The 13,425-nt window shown below is 39.3% G+C and overlaps 1 protein-coding gene across 1 annotated transcript in view; it reads left to right on the top strand.

The window, feature by feature from the left end:
* ATG2B (autophagy related 2B) overlaps positions 1 to 4,154 on the top strand; it is a 44,978-nt gene extending 40,824 nt beyond the window's left edge. The window contains exons 38-42 of the mRNA XM_010150437.1: positions 24 to 106; positions 595 to 716; positions 911 to 1,065; positions 2,247 to 2,396; positions 3,187 to 4,154. Of these exons, the coding sequence (XP_010148739.1) occupies positions 24 to 106; positions 595 to 716; positions 911 to 1,065; positions 2,247 to 2,396; positions 3,187 to 3,417 (741 nt within the window). The 3' untranslated portion in view covers positions 3,418 to 4,154. The remainder of the gene's footprint in view (positions 1 to 23; positions 107 to 594; positions 717 to 910; positions 1,066 to 2,246; positions 2,397 to 3,186) is intronic.
* The last annotated feature ends 9,271 nt before the right edge of the window (positions 4,155 to 13,425 follow it).

The raw sequence follows: 13,425 nt of genomic DNA, 5'->3' as shown, positions 1-13,425 counted from the left end.
ATAACAAAATATCTCATTTACAGGGGACACTAGCTGGGATTCTTATTGGACTTGCTCAGTTAAACTGCTCAGAATTAAAGCTGAAGAGACTTTGTTACAGACATGGGTAAGTTTATCACATTGCAGATTTAACATTGGTATTGCAAGTTGAACAAGTTTATGGTGAATAACTGAACGTAGCAAGCCAAAAGCAAATTCTTTGATAAAATGCACTTTTAAAATCCAAGACACTTTTTGACTTTACAAGTATTTCTTGATTCTAGTTTTTCTCAAATATTAAGTGTACAAGAAGAACATCTATTTTTAGTACAGTATTTAATACACACATGTGCTAGTCTTGGTGCTAAATTCTCTTTTAATTCTAGTTGTATGTTTACTTCCTATTGAACTGGGTGTGATTATGCAGTCTTGAACTTCTGTTTTATGAATCACGTACACATGAAATACTTGGGTTAGCCAACAGTGACAAAAGTGATACTTGAAAACAGCTTTTCTTTGGTTTAAATGACATCTTTGTTTACTCAATGAATGATGTATTTGTCTTGTTAGGAATTGTATGTTTTCTTAAATAAATAATAGTTGTATTTGCTTCAGTTTATTAGGTGTGGATAAATTGTTCTCCTATGCCATCAGTGAATGGCTTAATGATATAAAGAAAAACCAGCTACCAGGAATTTTGGGAGGAGTAGGACCTATGCATTCACTAGTGCAGTTAGGTAAGTTCATTCTCACTTCTATTCAGACACACATGGCAGTTGTAAAAAACCAAAACCAAACAACCAAAGAAAACCCAACAAAATACCCTTTCCCCTCCCTGCCTCCAGTACTGACACTTGTTTTCATTTCCTCTCAAGGCATTCTGCTTATGTAAGAGAACTTCCTAAGTATAGTGTTCTGTCTTCGTTTGCAGTCCAAGGTCTGAAAGACTTGGTGTGGTTACCAATAGAGCAGTACCGGAAGGATGGCCGTATTGTAAGGGGCTTTCAGAGAGGAGCAGCTTCTTTTGGTACTTCCACTGCGATGGCAGCACTGGAGCTAACAAACAGAATGGTTCAGACTATACAGGTATAGTGTGTTAATTCTGGAGTTAGACAAAATGAGAAGTTGCTAGGAAGCGCTCCTTACTAAGCTAATTCTTAATGCTACGTATTTAAGGTTGGGAGCATGTCTTAAAAACCAAAAAGCAGCTGTATAAACAGCGACTGGGCAAAGCTTGCAGCAGTCTGAGGTAAGAACTATGGAATCAAACACAATGGTTAGAAAATTGCATTGAAGTGTTGCTGAACACCCAAGCTGTTAAATGTTTCTTATATGTCTTTAATACATTAACAGTGCACGGTTTAATACTAAAAAAAAATCACTGGTATTGAGAAATAAGAGGGTTTTGCACATGTGTATCTCCCAGTAGTAGATTCTTAACTTTTTTTAACATGTCAGCTTATTGGTGCTTATTTAAAAAAAAAAAAAAAAAAAATTAAACCAAAACCCCACCAAAAAACCCACCAAAACCAACCAAGCAAAACAACCACCCCAAACAAAATAACCCCAAAAAAAACAACCAAACAAAATCCCCCAAAAACCAAACCAGACAAACACCTCCCCCCCCCCCAAACCCCAACAGCAACAAAAAAAACCCCAACTTAAAGCAAAACAAAAAAAACCAAACCCACAAAAACAACAAAACAAAAAAATGCTTCAAAACTAGCACTAATTCTGGTCATGTACAGGAACTCTATAAAGCTTTCTGGATTTAACCCAAAGTAATCTTGGATTAAAGTGTTAATAAATTTATGTTCCTTATTGTGAAATACGTAATGAAAATACACTTACCACCTAATTCGGCAAAAATTGTATAGTTGCCTAAGCTTGAACATATATAGTATAAAAAACAGTGGTATTATTTACGTGAGTGGAATTGTGTGTGATTGTGTTTGTAAGAAAAACACACCACTGATCAAGTGTTTCAGTTTCTATCTTGAGTTTTTTTGTACAGATAAGAGGATGCCTCTGAAGGAATGACAATTAGGAAAAATCCCGACCAAAACTTTCATTCTTTTATTATGGAACGTAATGTATAGTTACAGCTGCACCCATTCCAGAAGTTCTTGTAGAAAACTAGTTTGATGTAAATGAATAACAACTCTGGAATTAGAATTCTTTCAATTATGTCATCCTGTTAGTAGTTTAAATTTGTGATGGGATGCTATAACACTTAGTATATATTTGCATTCATTCCTGACCTTCAGGCAGCTGCAGAAACTGCGTATGACATGGTGTCACCGGGGCCTACTTTTATTGAAGCAAAAAAGATCAAACGATTCCCTCGCCATCGTTTAGCTCATCAGCCAGTAGACCTACGGGAAGGCGTAGCCAAAGCATACAGTGTGGTAAAAGAGGTGAGTGCAAAAGTAATTGTCCTTAACCAAACATAAGAGATATTTCCTAAAGGCAGCAAATAAAATACCAGATGATAGTTTAAGCTGACCAAATAAAGAAGGGGGTTTAAGGTCTGAACAAGACTGTCTTCATCTGTAATCTTAAAGCAGCAGAAACCTTGCATGGAAAAATCAGAGAAGCAGAAATAAACTGAGACGGTATGCAGGTAAGTGTGAATAGGACTTAAGTGTTGTACAGCTGTGAGGGTTTACAGGTAACTCCAAGACATGTGAGCCTGATTTCCCACCCCGAGTCCTCAGTCCTTCCCTTCCCACCCCAGTTACTGTTAATTCTGAGGTGGTTAAGAGTTCAAGCATGGATTTAAAACAAGTGAAAGCTGTCTTTGCTGTGACAGTGTATTAAAAATCAGAATGCTGATGTGTTTTTATTGTACTTTTTGTATTGTACTTTCAGTTAGTTGCACCTGAAACTATGTCTAGGAAGTTAGGCCTCAGCTGGGGAGGTTTCAGTGAACTCTGTCGTTTTTAATAGCTCGCAGTACCCACAGCTTCTTGCACAAGAAGTGACACCAGAAGTTACATGAAACGTTTTCATCTGTAAGTTCATAGCAGTGTTGTTTTAAGCCTCAGTAGAAGAACTAAATCATGTTTGTATCAGTATAGTTGTACTACAGCAATAATACAGATCACAAACTAGACAAATGCTGAGCAGTTTAAGTTCCCCTTAAAATTAGGAGAGGTTATGTTTTGTTTTTTTTCAGTGTAACTAATTTCTGTTAATTTCTCAAAGGGGATTACGGACACAGCCCAAACCATTTATGAGACTGCTGCTCGTGAGCATGAAAACAGAGGAGTAACTGGAGCAGTAGGAGGAGTCCTCCGCCAAATTCCGCCAACTGTGGTGAAACCTTTCATTGTTGCAACAGAGGCAACCTCAAATGTTCTGGGTGGAATGAGAAACCAGATCAGACCAGATGTACGTCAGGAGGAGTCTCAGAAGTGGCGCCTTGGGGAGGACTGAAGTTATAAATCGGGCTCAGCAGGCAGGTGGCAAGGCTGGAAATGCTGAAGATTGACCCGTTGGCAGCTGTAGGTGGAGCTCGCTCTGTTTTGTCATGCTCATCTCAGGAACAAATGAGGTTTTCAACTATTATTAGCAAAACATCCAACCAAAAATATTTATGAAGTGAAAAGCGAATGGGTACTTGCTTATACTGTGTGTTACCAACACGTTTGGTAGGTAGTGCCAAACATAGCAAAGCATGCGCTGCCAACTAAGACGTGCTTGCTCTACTCCGTTCACCGTAATTTTCTTGGTAGAAGTAACATCTGAAGCAGTAGCCTATATGGTGAAACTAAGTATACTTTAAAGATGTTTTCTGAGCGTTGTCAAAGAACTGCCTTCGATAAAGGGCTCTGCAGATGCTCTTCACTGACTAAAGGATAAAAGCGTTCATTGGGGCATGAGACGTGAAGGCCATGCAATATGGAAGCAGATAAGATGGTATCATATAGTGGTCATAAGCATCGCTTTTAGTGTGGCACTTATAGCAAGGGCAAGCTTGATAACCATTCAGAATTTAGATTCAGTGCTGATAAACCTATGAACAGGATTTGTTCCTAAATATTAAATACCTACTTTTGTGGGTCTTTGAAGAACCTGAATGTTGCAGAAGTGTTCTGTTGTGTTGCACTTTAAAGGATATGGCCTGTATATTGTGCTTTTTTTATAGTGTGAATAAAATGTAATGTGCATTATTCTTTATGTGGTTTAGAAGCTTACACAAATTATTGAAAAGAGCATCATTTGATGATGATCCTACGGAAAAGTGTCTTAAATTTGTTTAAACTACTCATTATATGTAAAACCACTTTTGTCTTCTGGTTACACTAATTATAATACTAAAAAATAACTCTTCTTCAGGAAAACAGCAGTTAAATATTACTGTGGCCAACAGTTCTTTGCAAGAATGAGAATTCCTAAATAAAGTAAAACCAAATTATTTCATAATTTCATAGTTTAAATTCTATACAGACTCTAGTAATCTGCTTTTATTGAAAGTTGATATTGTTGCAGAGTTGCTGCTCTCACAAGATATGTTTAATTTAAATTGTCCCTCGTCAGTTATTTGACAATGGGTATTTAGGGTCGTGTAATCTGAACTGGGGATGAGTGAGAGGATTAAAAAAAAGAAAGGACAACAAAACTTCAAAAATCAAATTTGTTGCTGACATTATTTACAGGTTAATAGGTCACCAGGGTCTTCACAGAGCTTTATTAAGCAGCTGACATTGTGCCATTTCTGGACAGTTAAAAGGCTCAGCCCTAGCTGTGCAGGAATAAACTTATCTTTCTTGTATTAACAAAAACCAAAAGATAAAAAGTAAAGACTAATCTGAATGGAAAAATACTAATTTTTAATTTCAACAATTTATCACTTTGGATAACTAGACAGAATTTTAAGTTTGTAGTAGTCCTATGTTTCTCCTAAGTGGAAATCCTGCAAAAATGCTATGTGGAAAAATCTCCACTGAAAGAGGGACGTCAGATGTTTTTGATCAGACTTAAATCATTAGTTTCCCTCTCTTTTTTTTTTTTTTTCCATACCTGCTACTAGCAAAAACCTGGCTGATGGGCATTACAGGACAAATAGGAGCGTGTGAAGGACAGTAGTTACTGCTTGTTCATCTTGATACTATACTAGCTATTCCTGAACACCAAAGAAACTGGCTGAAGGGTAAATGATTTGGAAATGTCCCCTCTACTGGGAAGACGTCTGCAGTCTGCTTTATTATTTTTCATAAAACAAAACTCCTGTAACAAACAAGGTATCTCATTGGGTGACAGGTGATATTACAAAGTTTTGTTTTCATTTATTGGCATCATCTAAGTTCTGGTATGCTTTGGAGGCCTGGTTATTTTGGTTAAACAACTTGCTGGAAGCAGAAGGAGATACTTTTGAGAGGACAAGTACTGACATATATAATGACATGAAGTATTTTCTGATGTAGAAATACTTGCTGCAGTTGACACTTCTGTCTGGTAGTTAGGGAGCTCTGCTTCAGTGAGAGCACAGAGTCTGAGCATTTTGCACAGGAGTGAGTTCCATGGTTGCAGTTTGGCACCTCCCGAGTGCCTTCTCAAGAAGTGGCGATGAGTCAATGCAGGTAAGTAGCAATGCATCATTTTCATTTGCAATTGCCGTACTACGGAATTTCAGCTCATCCGGTTCATCCAGTTAATCTGAATATACTGTAATAGTATGAATCTACCTATTTTCTTCCTTTTGGACATTACTGAAAAGGAGCAGTGGCATGGCAGTGTTAGTTTCATTTTCTGTTCTGTCATCATCTGATTGTACTGCAATGCAATTAAAATGTATTTTTATATGAGGGCATGCTGTCAAGGTAAAACATTTTTATAGTGTGTCTCATTGTTAGCAATACAGATTGTACAAACTTATTAAACTTCACTTTTCACTATGTAAACCCTTGCATTTGCTGCTTGCACTTTATTGAGCCTTTTCAGTGACATGGTTTTAAATTTTTTCCCAACATTTTGGTTTTACAAGCAGTTTTTTGGATTTATATTCTGCATTTTTTTTTCAGTTGTAACATGATCTTGCAGTGATGAAAATGTTTAAAAACCAAAAACCACAGGACTCGCCAAACCAGTCTTTACATTAGGACCTTGTTTTCAAAGTGTCTTTTCTATGGAGCAGCTTGTGTTTTAAAAAGTGAATATTGTATATGAGGGGATTCATCAAATGCTCTGCTCAATACTGTAAGAGTTCTTAAGCACTTAAAAAAAAAAAATAGAATGAAATTTGACTCTGGACGTATTTCCTGGAAATGGAAGGCAATGGGTACGTTGCTGTATTCTTTGTTAGCATGAGATCTGCAAAAATACTGTGGTACTTTAATTTTCCACTGAAATTAGTTGCTACAGATACTAGCACTTTGCCAGTTTACACCCACTACAGATCTGAGAAGTCCATGTTTAATGTCCAAATTCTCTTAACGGTAACTGGAGTGACACTACGACTGTTGCTTAGTCCGATACTGCCCTGATAGACAGAGCTGTCATCCTGGCTGGTCTGGAGCATCCTGGCACTTCAGATAACACATTGCTGAGTGCCTGGGTAGTACCTGAACAAGGCAGCCATCTTCGTCAAAACGAAAGAGAAACCGTGCTTCGTAAGAATCTTAGCAATGACTGAGAGCAACAAATCACACCATCCATGCAAAGGCAGCTTCCGTTTTCTTTCCGTATCTGCTGACAGTTCCAATGTACTGCAGCTTTTTAGGGATGCAGTAGCCAGGGTGTTCTTGCCTCATGGGTAAGCATTAGGTCAGTCACTACTGAGTTCACAGGTGCTTATGGAGTGTGTCTTTTTCTTTTAATTAATTTTAATTAATTCTTTTTAATTATTAATTTTATTTTAATTAATTTTTTTCTCTCATTGAGTGGTTGGTTGTGAACATCCTTAGCTTGCATTCATTCACAGTTGCTTCATTGAGTTGCCAAGAAAGGTTTCTTAATAAACCAAAAAGCTGTTAAATGGTTATGGACAAGACACTCTTATGGAACATGATCCATATACCTGCAAATATGATACTGATTTTACTTTAAATATTGAATTGTATGTGTTTTGTGAACCAGTGAAATCCAATAATTTGTTTAGCGTAGTTAAATTCCTCTAAATCTTGTAAACATCCTAGCTCTCACAGCAAGATAAGCATTGTCAGAAGAGGTGTGGGTGTTCATGTCGGTTTGGATCCATAGTGTGCATAGTTCTCTCAGTCTCTAGGCCTCATGATTTAAGCTTCTGCCAACTGTTTTAAGTTGCTCTACATGCTGAATGTTGTTTACAATTAAAAAATTAGATACTACAAATTAAGTACATACCTATAAATCACACATTTGTACTGATTTCTTCAAAGTAAGGTAGCTCAAACAGAAACAGCAATTTGTGTATATGTTTGTGTATATTTTTTACATTTTTGCATTTATAGTAGTTTTGTGGTATTATTTGTATATAGTTTGCTAGTGTAAAGAATATGGTCTCATGAAATAGAAACTGTTGAAGGGAACTGACTATTTCAACTTGAGTTATTTTGCTTAAAGTTCTTGTCCCCTCATTATGTCTTTGAGAATTATTTTTGGCCATAATTTATGTGGCACCAAAAGTGTATATTTTAGCTTATTAAAATGCTGAAAGGCCTGAGTGCAAAATGGTTGTCCTGTTAAATATGTTTAATGGAAAAAACCCACAGATTTGTAATAACACATAAATAAATATCTTAATTTGTTCCTTGAGTTGGTTTTCTCTACCTATGAATATAACTAATACAGAAAACAGCCTCCCAAAATAACAGAGTTAACTGTTAAAGCTTTTTGCCTACCTGGCTGTACAGCCGTACCTCAAAAATTATATTTAATACAGAAAAACGCGCTTTAAAATTGCACAGAGGTCAAGAGCTAGGAAATAAATTACCCTGGCTGCTGGCACAGTAACCCACCTCTGTTGTGCATCAACAAAGTGCTCTTTAAGTGATCATGTACTGTGTCACCCATAGGCCCATTGCCACGTTTTTTGTGTATTGAGTATGTATTTCTTACCTCCACAGTCTGTGGAGATTTTAAAGCTTTATTGGCTTCCAAACCCTGTGAAGAATGCAAAAATCATCAATTCCTTTCGGGGTGCTTGTATGATGCCCACTCCACAGGCCATTAGTTATAAGCATCTGAAAAGACATCTTGAGCCAGAGCCCCTTTTTTTTTTTTCTTTATTTGAGGAAATGCTGTATAAGCAGGAAGAGAGTGAGAGTGGGGTTTTTTTTTTCCTTAAAAGCAAAATGGACAGGTGTCTAAACATTGCTCGTAAAAGTCGTCAGGGATATTTGAACAAATGCTGTTCTCTGGGGAAATGTGGACTACAGAGGATAGATAGGGAACAGCTTGGAATTAGTCATTGATTATCCCAGGAAAGTGTGAAAAATGAGAGGAATTTCACTTGTTCTCAGGGCTTTCTTTCATAGATAAAAGGGATAGAGCTGTGAATTCCTCTGGTCTGCAGCCTGTGTTTCCCTGGATTTTTGAGTTACCTGTCAATTGTAAGAAAACAATTACATAAAAGCTACTAGTAAGTGTCTGCGGTTCTCTCAATTTATCTGCCGTAGTTCAAGCTTGTATCTGCTTTGCCAGAACACCAGGCTTCATTGTGCTCAGATGAGCCCCAGGGGGATGATCCAGGATGGCACAAGCTGGAGTCGCAACTGGCAGAAGTGTCAAAGATGTTCTATTTCTCTTTGCCGGGCTAAGGTGTACCAAGGATGCTCCTGATGTCTCCAGGTTAGTGCCAAGAGCAGAGGAGATGAAGACTCCACAGCCTATGATGCTCCAGCTAACTGAGAATTCATGGAAAGCCACCAGTGTGACATACCAACCCGGAGCAACATTAGCTGGTGTCCTTGAACTGCATTCCTAGCTGAGGATAACCCAACACCCTCAAGGGTTCTTTTTTTCCCCCCACCCTCTTCCTTTAGTGAGTTTAGTAACTCACTTTAGTGAGTTTAGTTAACGACCTTTAAAATTATGTGATATTAAGTTATTTTAATTTTTTTCCTGCCCATTCATATTTCTAGTCAATAGTGTTTTAAGCCATCTGGTGTTAAAGATTATAAAAGACTCAAAGCTGCCTTTTTGTGGCAGATAAACTGAGGTTCTTGTTCTGAAGCTGAGTGATTAGATGAAAGCAGAATTTACTGGAGGATGGCAGTGAGGTGTTTATGGCCCCACAAGCAAGGAAACAGTTCAAGCTCCTTCAGGTCTTTGTCGTGAGGATTTGAGAGATGGCTCTATGTAGTGTAATTCCATTCTCAGGCTCTCATTGGTGCATCTAATTATTTGGTCTGTGGTGGATTTCATGCTTTACTAGGAGCATGAGTGTTAAATTTGGCCATTGCAGGCCAAGAGTGGAAGGAAGCTTCCAGGGAGGAGGAGAGATGTGTACCTGTAAGCAGGAGGACAGTTACTTCAGTTTTGGGGATATGGACTACCTGTGCCTCAGCACAGAACTCAGTAAAATGGGGCTTGTGGCTCATGGGCACAAAGGTGAAATAAGGAAGAGCTGACTCAGTTGGAAAGCCTTAACTGTCACCTTCAGACTTAAACGCTTGGCAGTTGTTTGGTACTGGTGGCTCCAACAACCCCTTGGATCTCACAGCACTTCTTTCCTTTCTTCCTTCACCTCTTCTGTCTGTTGGGTTTGAAAATGTTTCCTGCTGTGTGCACAGCACAGTCCGCGGGAGGCTTGTGGCTGTTGGGCAGGGCGAGGAGTTGTGCGTTTGAGGGCGTTTGGCGGTACTGCGCTCTTCGCTGTAACACTGGCGGCTCTTGGCCGAGCGGCATGTCAAGAGACTGGAAGAGGTGCAGGCATGGTGTGCTGAACCATAAAAGACACCTCAGGGTGTGCGTAAGGCCGTAGCACGGGTATGGCTAGATGTGTGTTGTGCTGTGACCGGTGTTGTACAGGTCTGGATCCCTTGCAGCTGATGGAAAGCCAGACAGGACGTGGACCTGGCAGTGACAGATCGATAGATAGGTGTGGGTGTACGTGTGTGTGTGCAAACACGCAGTACTGTTGATGGGAAAGTAATGGGAAAGCGGAGTATGACACGAGAGGGTGGAAATAGTAGTGCTCGATTGTATAAACAGGTTCTTTACGCAGATACAATTTTTTAGGAAATATGATTCCTGGTATCATTTATCTCTTTAGTAATGTTTAACAAATCTGAAATGTTTCCTGGAATTATTCCATAAAATAAAATGCTTCACTGTCATTATGGCTGTGTACTCGGTGCCGGAGGTGTCTTTTAGAGCACTAAAGGCATTTATTTTAAGCATGAGGCTTTCAGTGATGCTTGAGTTCCATTTTCTCTTGGCCTTTCAGAGCTGTTAGTACCTTGTTGTAATGGTATTTGCTCTGTTCTTTTCAATATCGGTTCTGCCTCTGAGCGATTTCTTTCCTCAGAACAGTTAACAGGCAAAACTCAGCAAATGTAAATGAGGGGGGAGCAATTATACCAATCCCACTGAAGGCAAACCCTCTTACTTGATCGCTGAATTTCGTTCATACCAGCTGAAATATTGTTGCGGGGTATGGCTATTCTTACTGCTTTTCTTTCCTAAGAGCTGTAACTTAATACCATGTGCCCTACCTATTTTTCCTTATCTAGACCCGAGATGATGCCCATCCAGTTAAATTTGGTAATACAATGAAGTTTGGCAGTTCGCTCAAGAAGAAAAATGTCCTCCAAGTTTGAGAAGATCATTTGAGATGGGATTGTAAACTGGGCCCTGTCTCTTTGCAGTATCCCACGGACACTGCAGAAATGACGAGGCAATTACGAAGGAGTGTGTCCCACTACATTAACCATTAATGCCTCTACATTGTTGCCCTAAGCCTCTCCTACGTTTAATGCAAAGATCCACACTGACGTTAAGAGAGAAGGTTTTCACATGCAATTTTCATCATAACCATCTTTTCATGTTGTTCTCAGCCTGCATTTTTACTGGTGCTGCTTCCTATTAAGCGTGAAGCCCCAAGAACAGTTTTTAACAGATATTTGTGAAGATGCAGAGAAGGCCAGTGAGTATGATGAATAAAGACGAGCAGTATTTTTATTTCTGCCACCCCTGAGCTTTGCTGGGAAGTGCTCTTGCGTATGAATTACTTGGTTAATAATGCTACACCAGGGGCAATCACTTGAATTTAAACTTTCCATGCAATCAAAAGAAAGAAAAAGTAGATTTTTCCAATCAACATTGAAGATTTGAACAATGTTTGTGTGGTGGGTACTTTTTTTTTTTACCACTACACATCTTAGGAGTAGCTATCCAAACAGGTCCGCTGGACCCCACTTTGTGTTGCTGCGTAATAGCTTTAATACATATTTTTGCAAACTCATCTCTGCAGTGAGGTTAATGCGAGGAAGGGCCAGTGAAGTGGGTTCATCCGCTTGAACAGAGGCTGCAGAGCCACGTAGGAAGCTACGGGTGTAAGCATCCAGCCATCCTGCGGAAGGACAGAGGTTGTTTCCGAAACACAGACAGTGTCTTTCTCTGTTGGTAGGAAAATGGCCTTTCTGAGCTGCTATGTTTCGGGGAACTGGCCCTGACATCCCTGCAGCAGTTCCCCTGCCAGGGCCATTGGGTGCAGGGACTGACGAGCACACAGCTTCCTTCCTATCCGTAAGGCACTAGTGTCCCCCCTTTCCTTTTCTAAGGAGATACCATTTCATCCAATTTGTGATGTGAGTCAGGGCAGGTCTGAACTGTCAGAGAAAGCTGAGCTTTCTTAAGCAGCAGCTTGACAGCACCTCAGTACACCTTGATTGTACTGCAAAACCTTGAAGAAAAGTTTTCTTCTGATTTTGTCCTATTCTTGTTTTTTTTTTTTAAAAAAATCTGGTCTCCTCCTGCATTTTGTATGTCTGTTGCACTGCACAGGAGAATAAGCACCCTGGGCTTAGCCTGCTGCAGGTCGCTGTGGTGCTGGGCTCTGGTTTCACTCGGCAGCCCGTGGGAGGCAGGTGCAGGCTACTCCTACCTTCCCCTGAGCACTCAGCTGCTGGAGAAACCTCCAGAAGCATACAGCAGAACGGAAAAGCTGGAAACTCTGTCCCTGCCTATTTATAGCAAGGGTAAAGTGAGAGTTTGAAAGAGAAGACTCCTTCAAATTCTTTACTGTTTGAAAATTGAAGGACCTGCTTAGAGTAAGGAAAAGAACTGGGAGCATTTTGACAGAGGTTTGTTAGTCTCCAGGGGAACTTCCACATGACTGAGCCTGTTTGCTTTGCTGAAAGCTGTTTCCTTCTTCAGATCACTTTTCTGTTTAAGATCGGTAAAGTGAGAGTTTGAAAGAGAAGACTCCTTCAAATTCTTTACTGTTTGAAAATTGAAGGACCTGCTTAGAGTAAGGAAAAGAACTGGGAGCATTTTGACAGAGGTTTGTTAGTCTCCAGGGGAACTTCCACATGACTGAGCCTGTTTGCTTTGCTGAAAGCTGTTTCCTTCTTCAGATCACTTTTCTGTTTAAGATCAAGTTCACTGTGTTAGGTTCCAAGTCAGGAATTTAGATTCCTCAGACGTTTCAAAATCCTTAATTTCTCTACAGAGTGTTTCCAGAAATATCAGCTGTCACTGTAACACAAAAATGTTTGAAACACATTTTTGTAAGAGATCTTGTTTACATAAAAACTGGCAACTAATACAGTCTTCTATGAATCAAACTTCATCCCATTTATCAGTTTTGGGATAGAAACTGTGTAGGGGACAGCCCATAAGCTCTACTGGCTCAGGGCGCAGAAGGTGCTGGATAATCACCATCGAGACCTATGGTTGATCCTAAGGGCAGGTTTAGGTGTTATCACGTGTATTTCTAGCTGGGCGAATTTACATCCTCATATAGGTTGCAGTTGTGACTGTGATAGTAATATTCCAGGAAATCCAAATATATGTTAAAGAGCGATAAATGTTGCATTTTCTGCAACAATTATAGGAAATGCTTTATAAGTTTTAGCAATAATTTCCCCAAATCTTGTTGTTTTCTGACGGGAAGTTTCTAGTTGTTCATAATGAATTGCTGGGGTTAAGCCTTCAGGAGGAACCGATCATATTGGCAGGAAACACTGGCAAGGAAGTGGCTGCTACAGAAGAAAATTGTCTTTGTATTAGCCATAGTAATTCACAGAGACCAGGGAAGAAAGTGGCAGCAAATTAAGTTGTGCTCTTTTCTAAGCCACCCACAACTGAGGTGATCAATCTTTGTACAACCAAGGCCACCTTAATCACTGACGATACATTAACTCCTTTGTCAACACAGAAAATGAAAAAAAAAGCTTATTTAGAAAATAAATATATCTACATGTCTTCATGGCCTCTCAAAGAACAGTGATCACTGCTTTGTATTGCAATATTGAAAATAGTTGTGTGCATTGTTTAGGATGAAGAGACTCTGAAAAC

This window comes from Eurypyga helias, unplaced genomic scaffold (genome assembly GCF_000690775.1).
Source record: "Eurypyga helias isolate BGI_N326 unplaced genomic scaffold, ASM69077v1 scaffold1674, whole genome shotgun sequence".
Taxonomy (NCBI): Eukaryota; Metazoa; Chordata; class Aves; order Eurypygiformes; family Eurypygidae; genus Eurypyga; species Eurypyga helias.
This window is presented reverse-complemented; position numbering and strand designations above follow the sequence as displayed.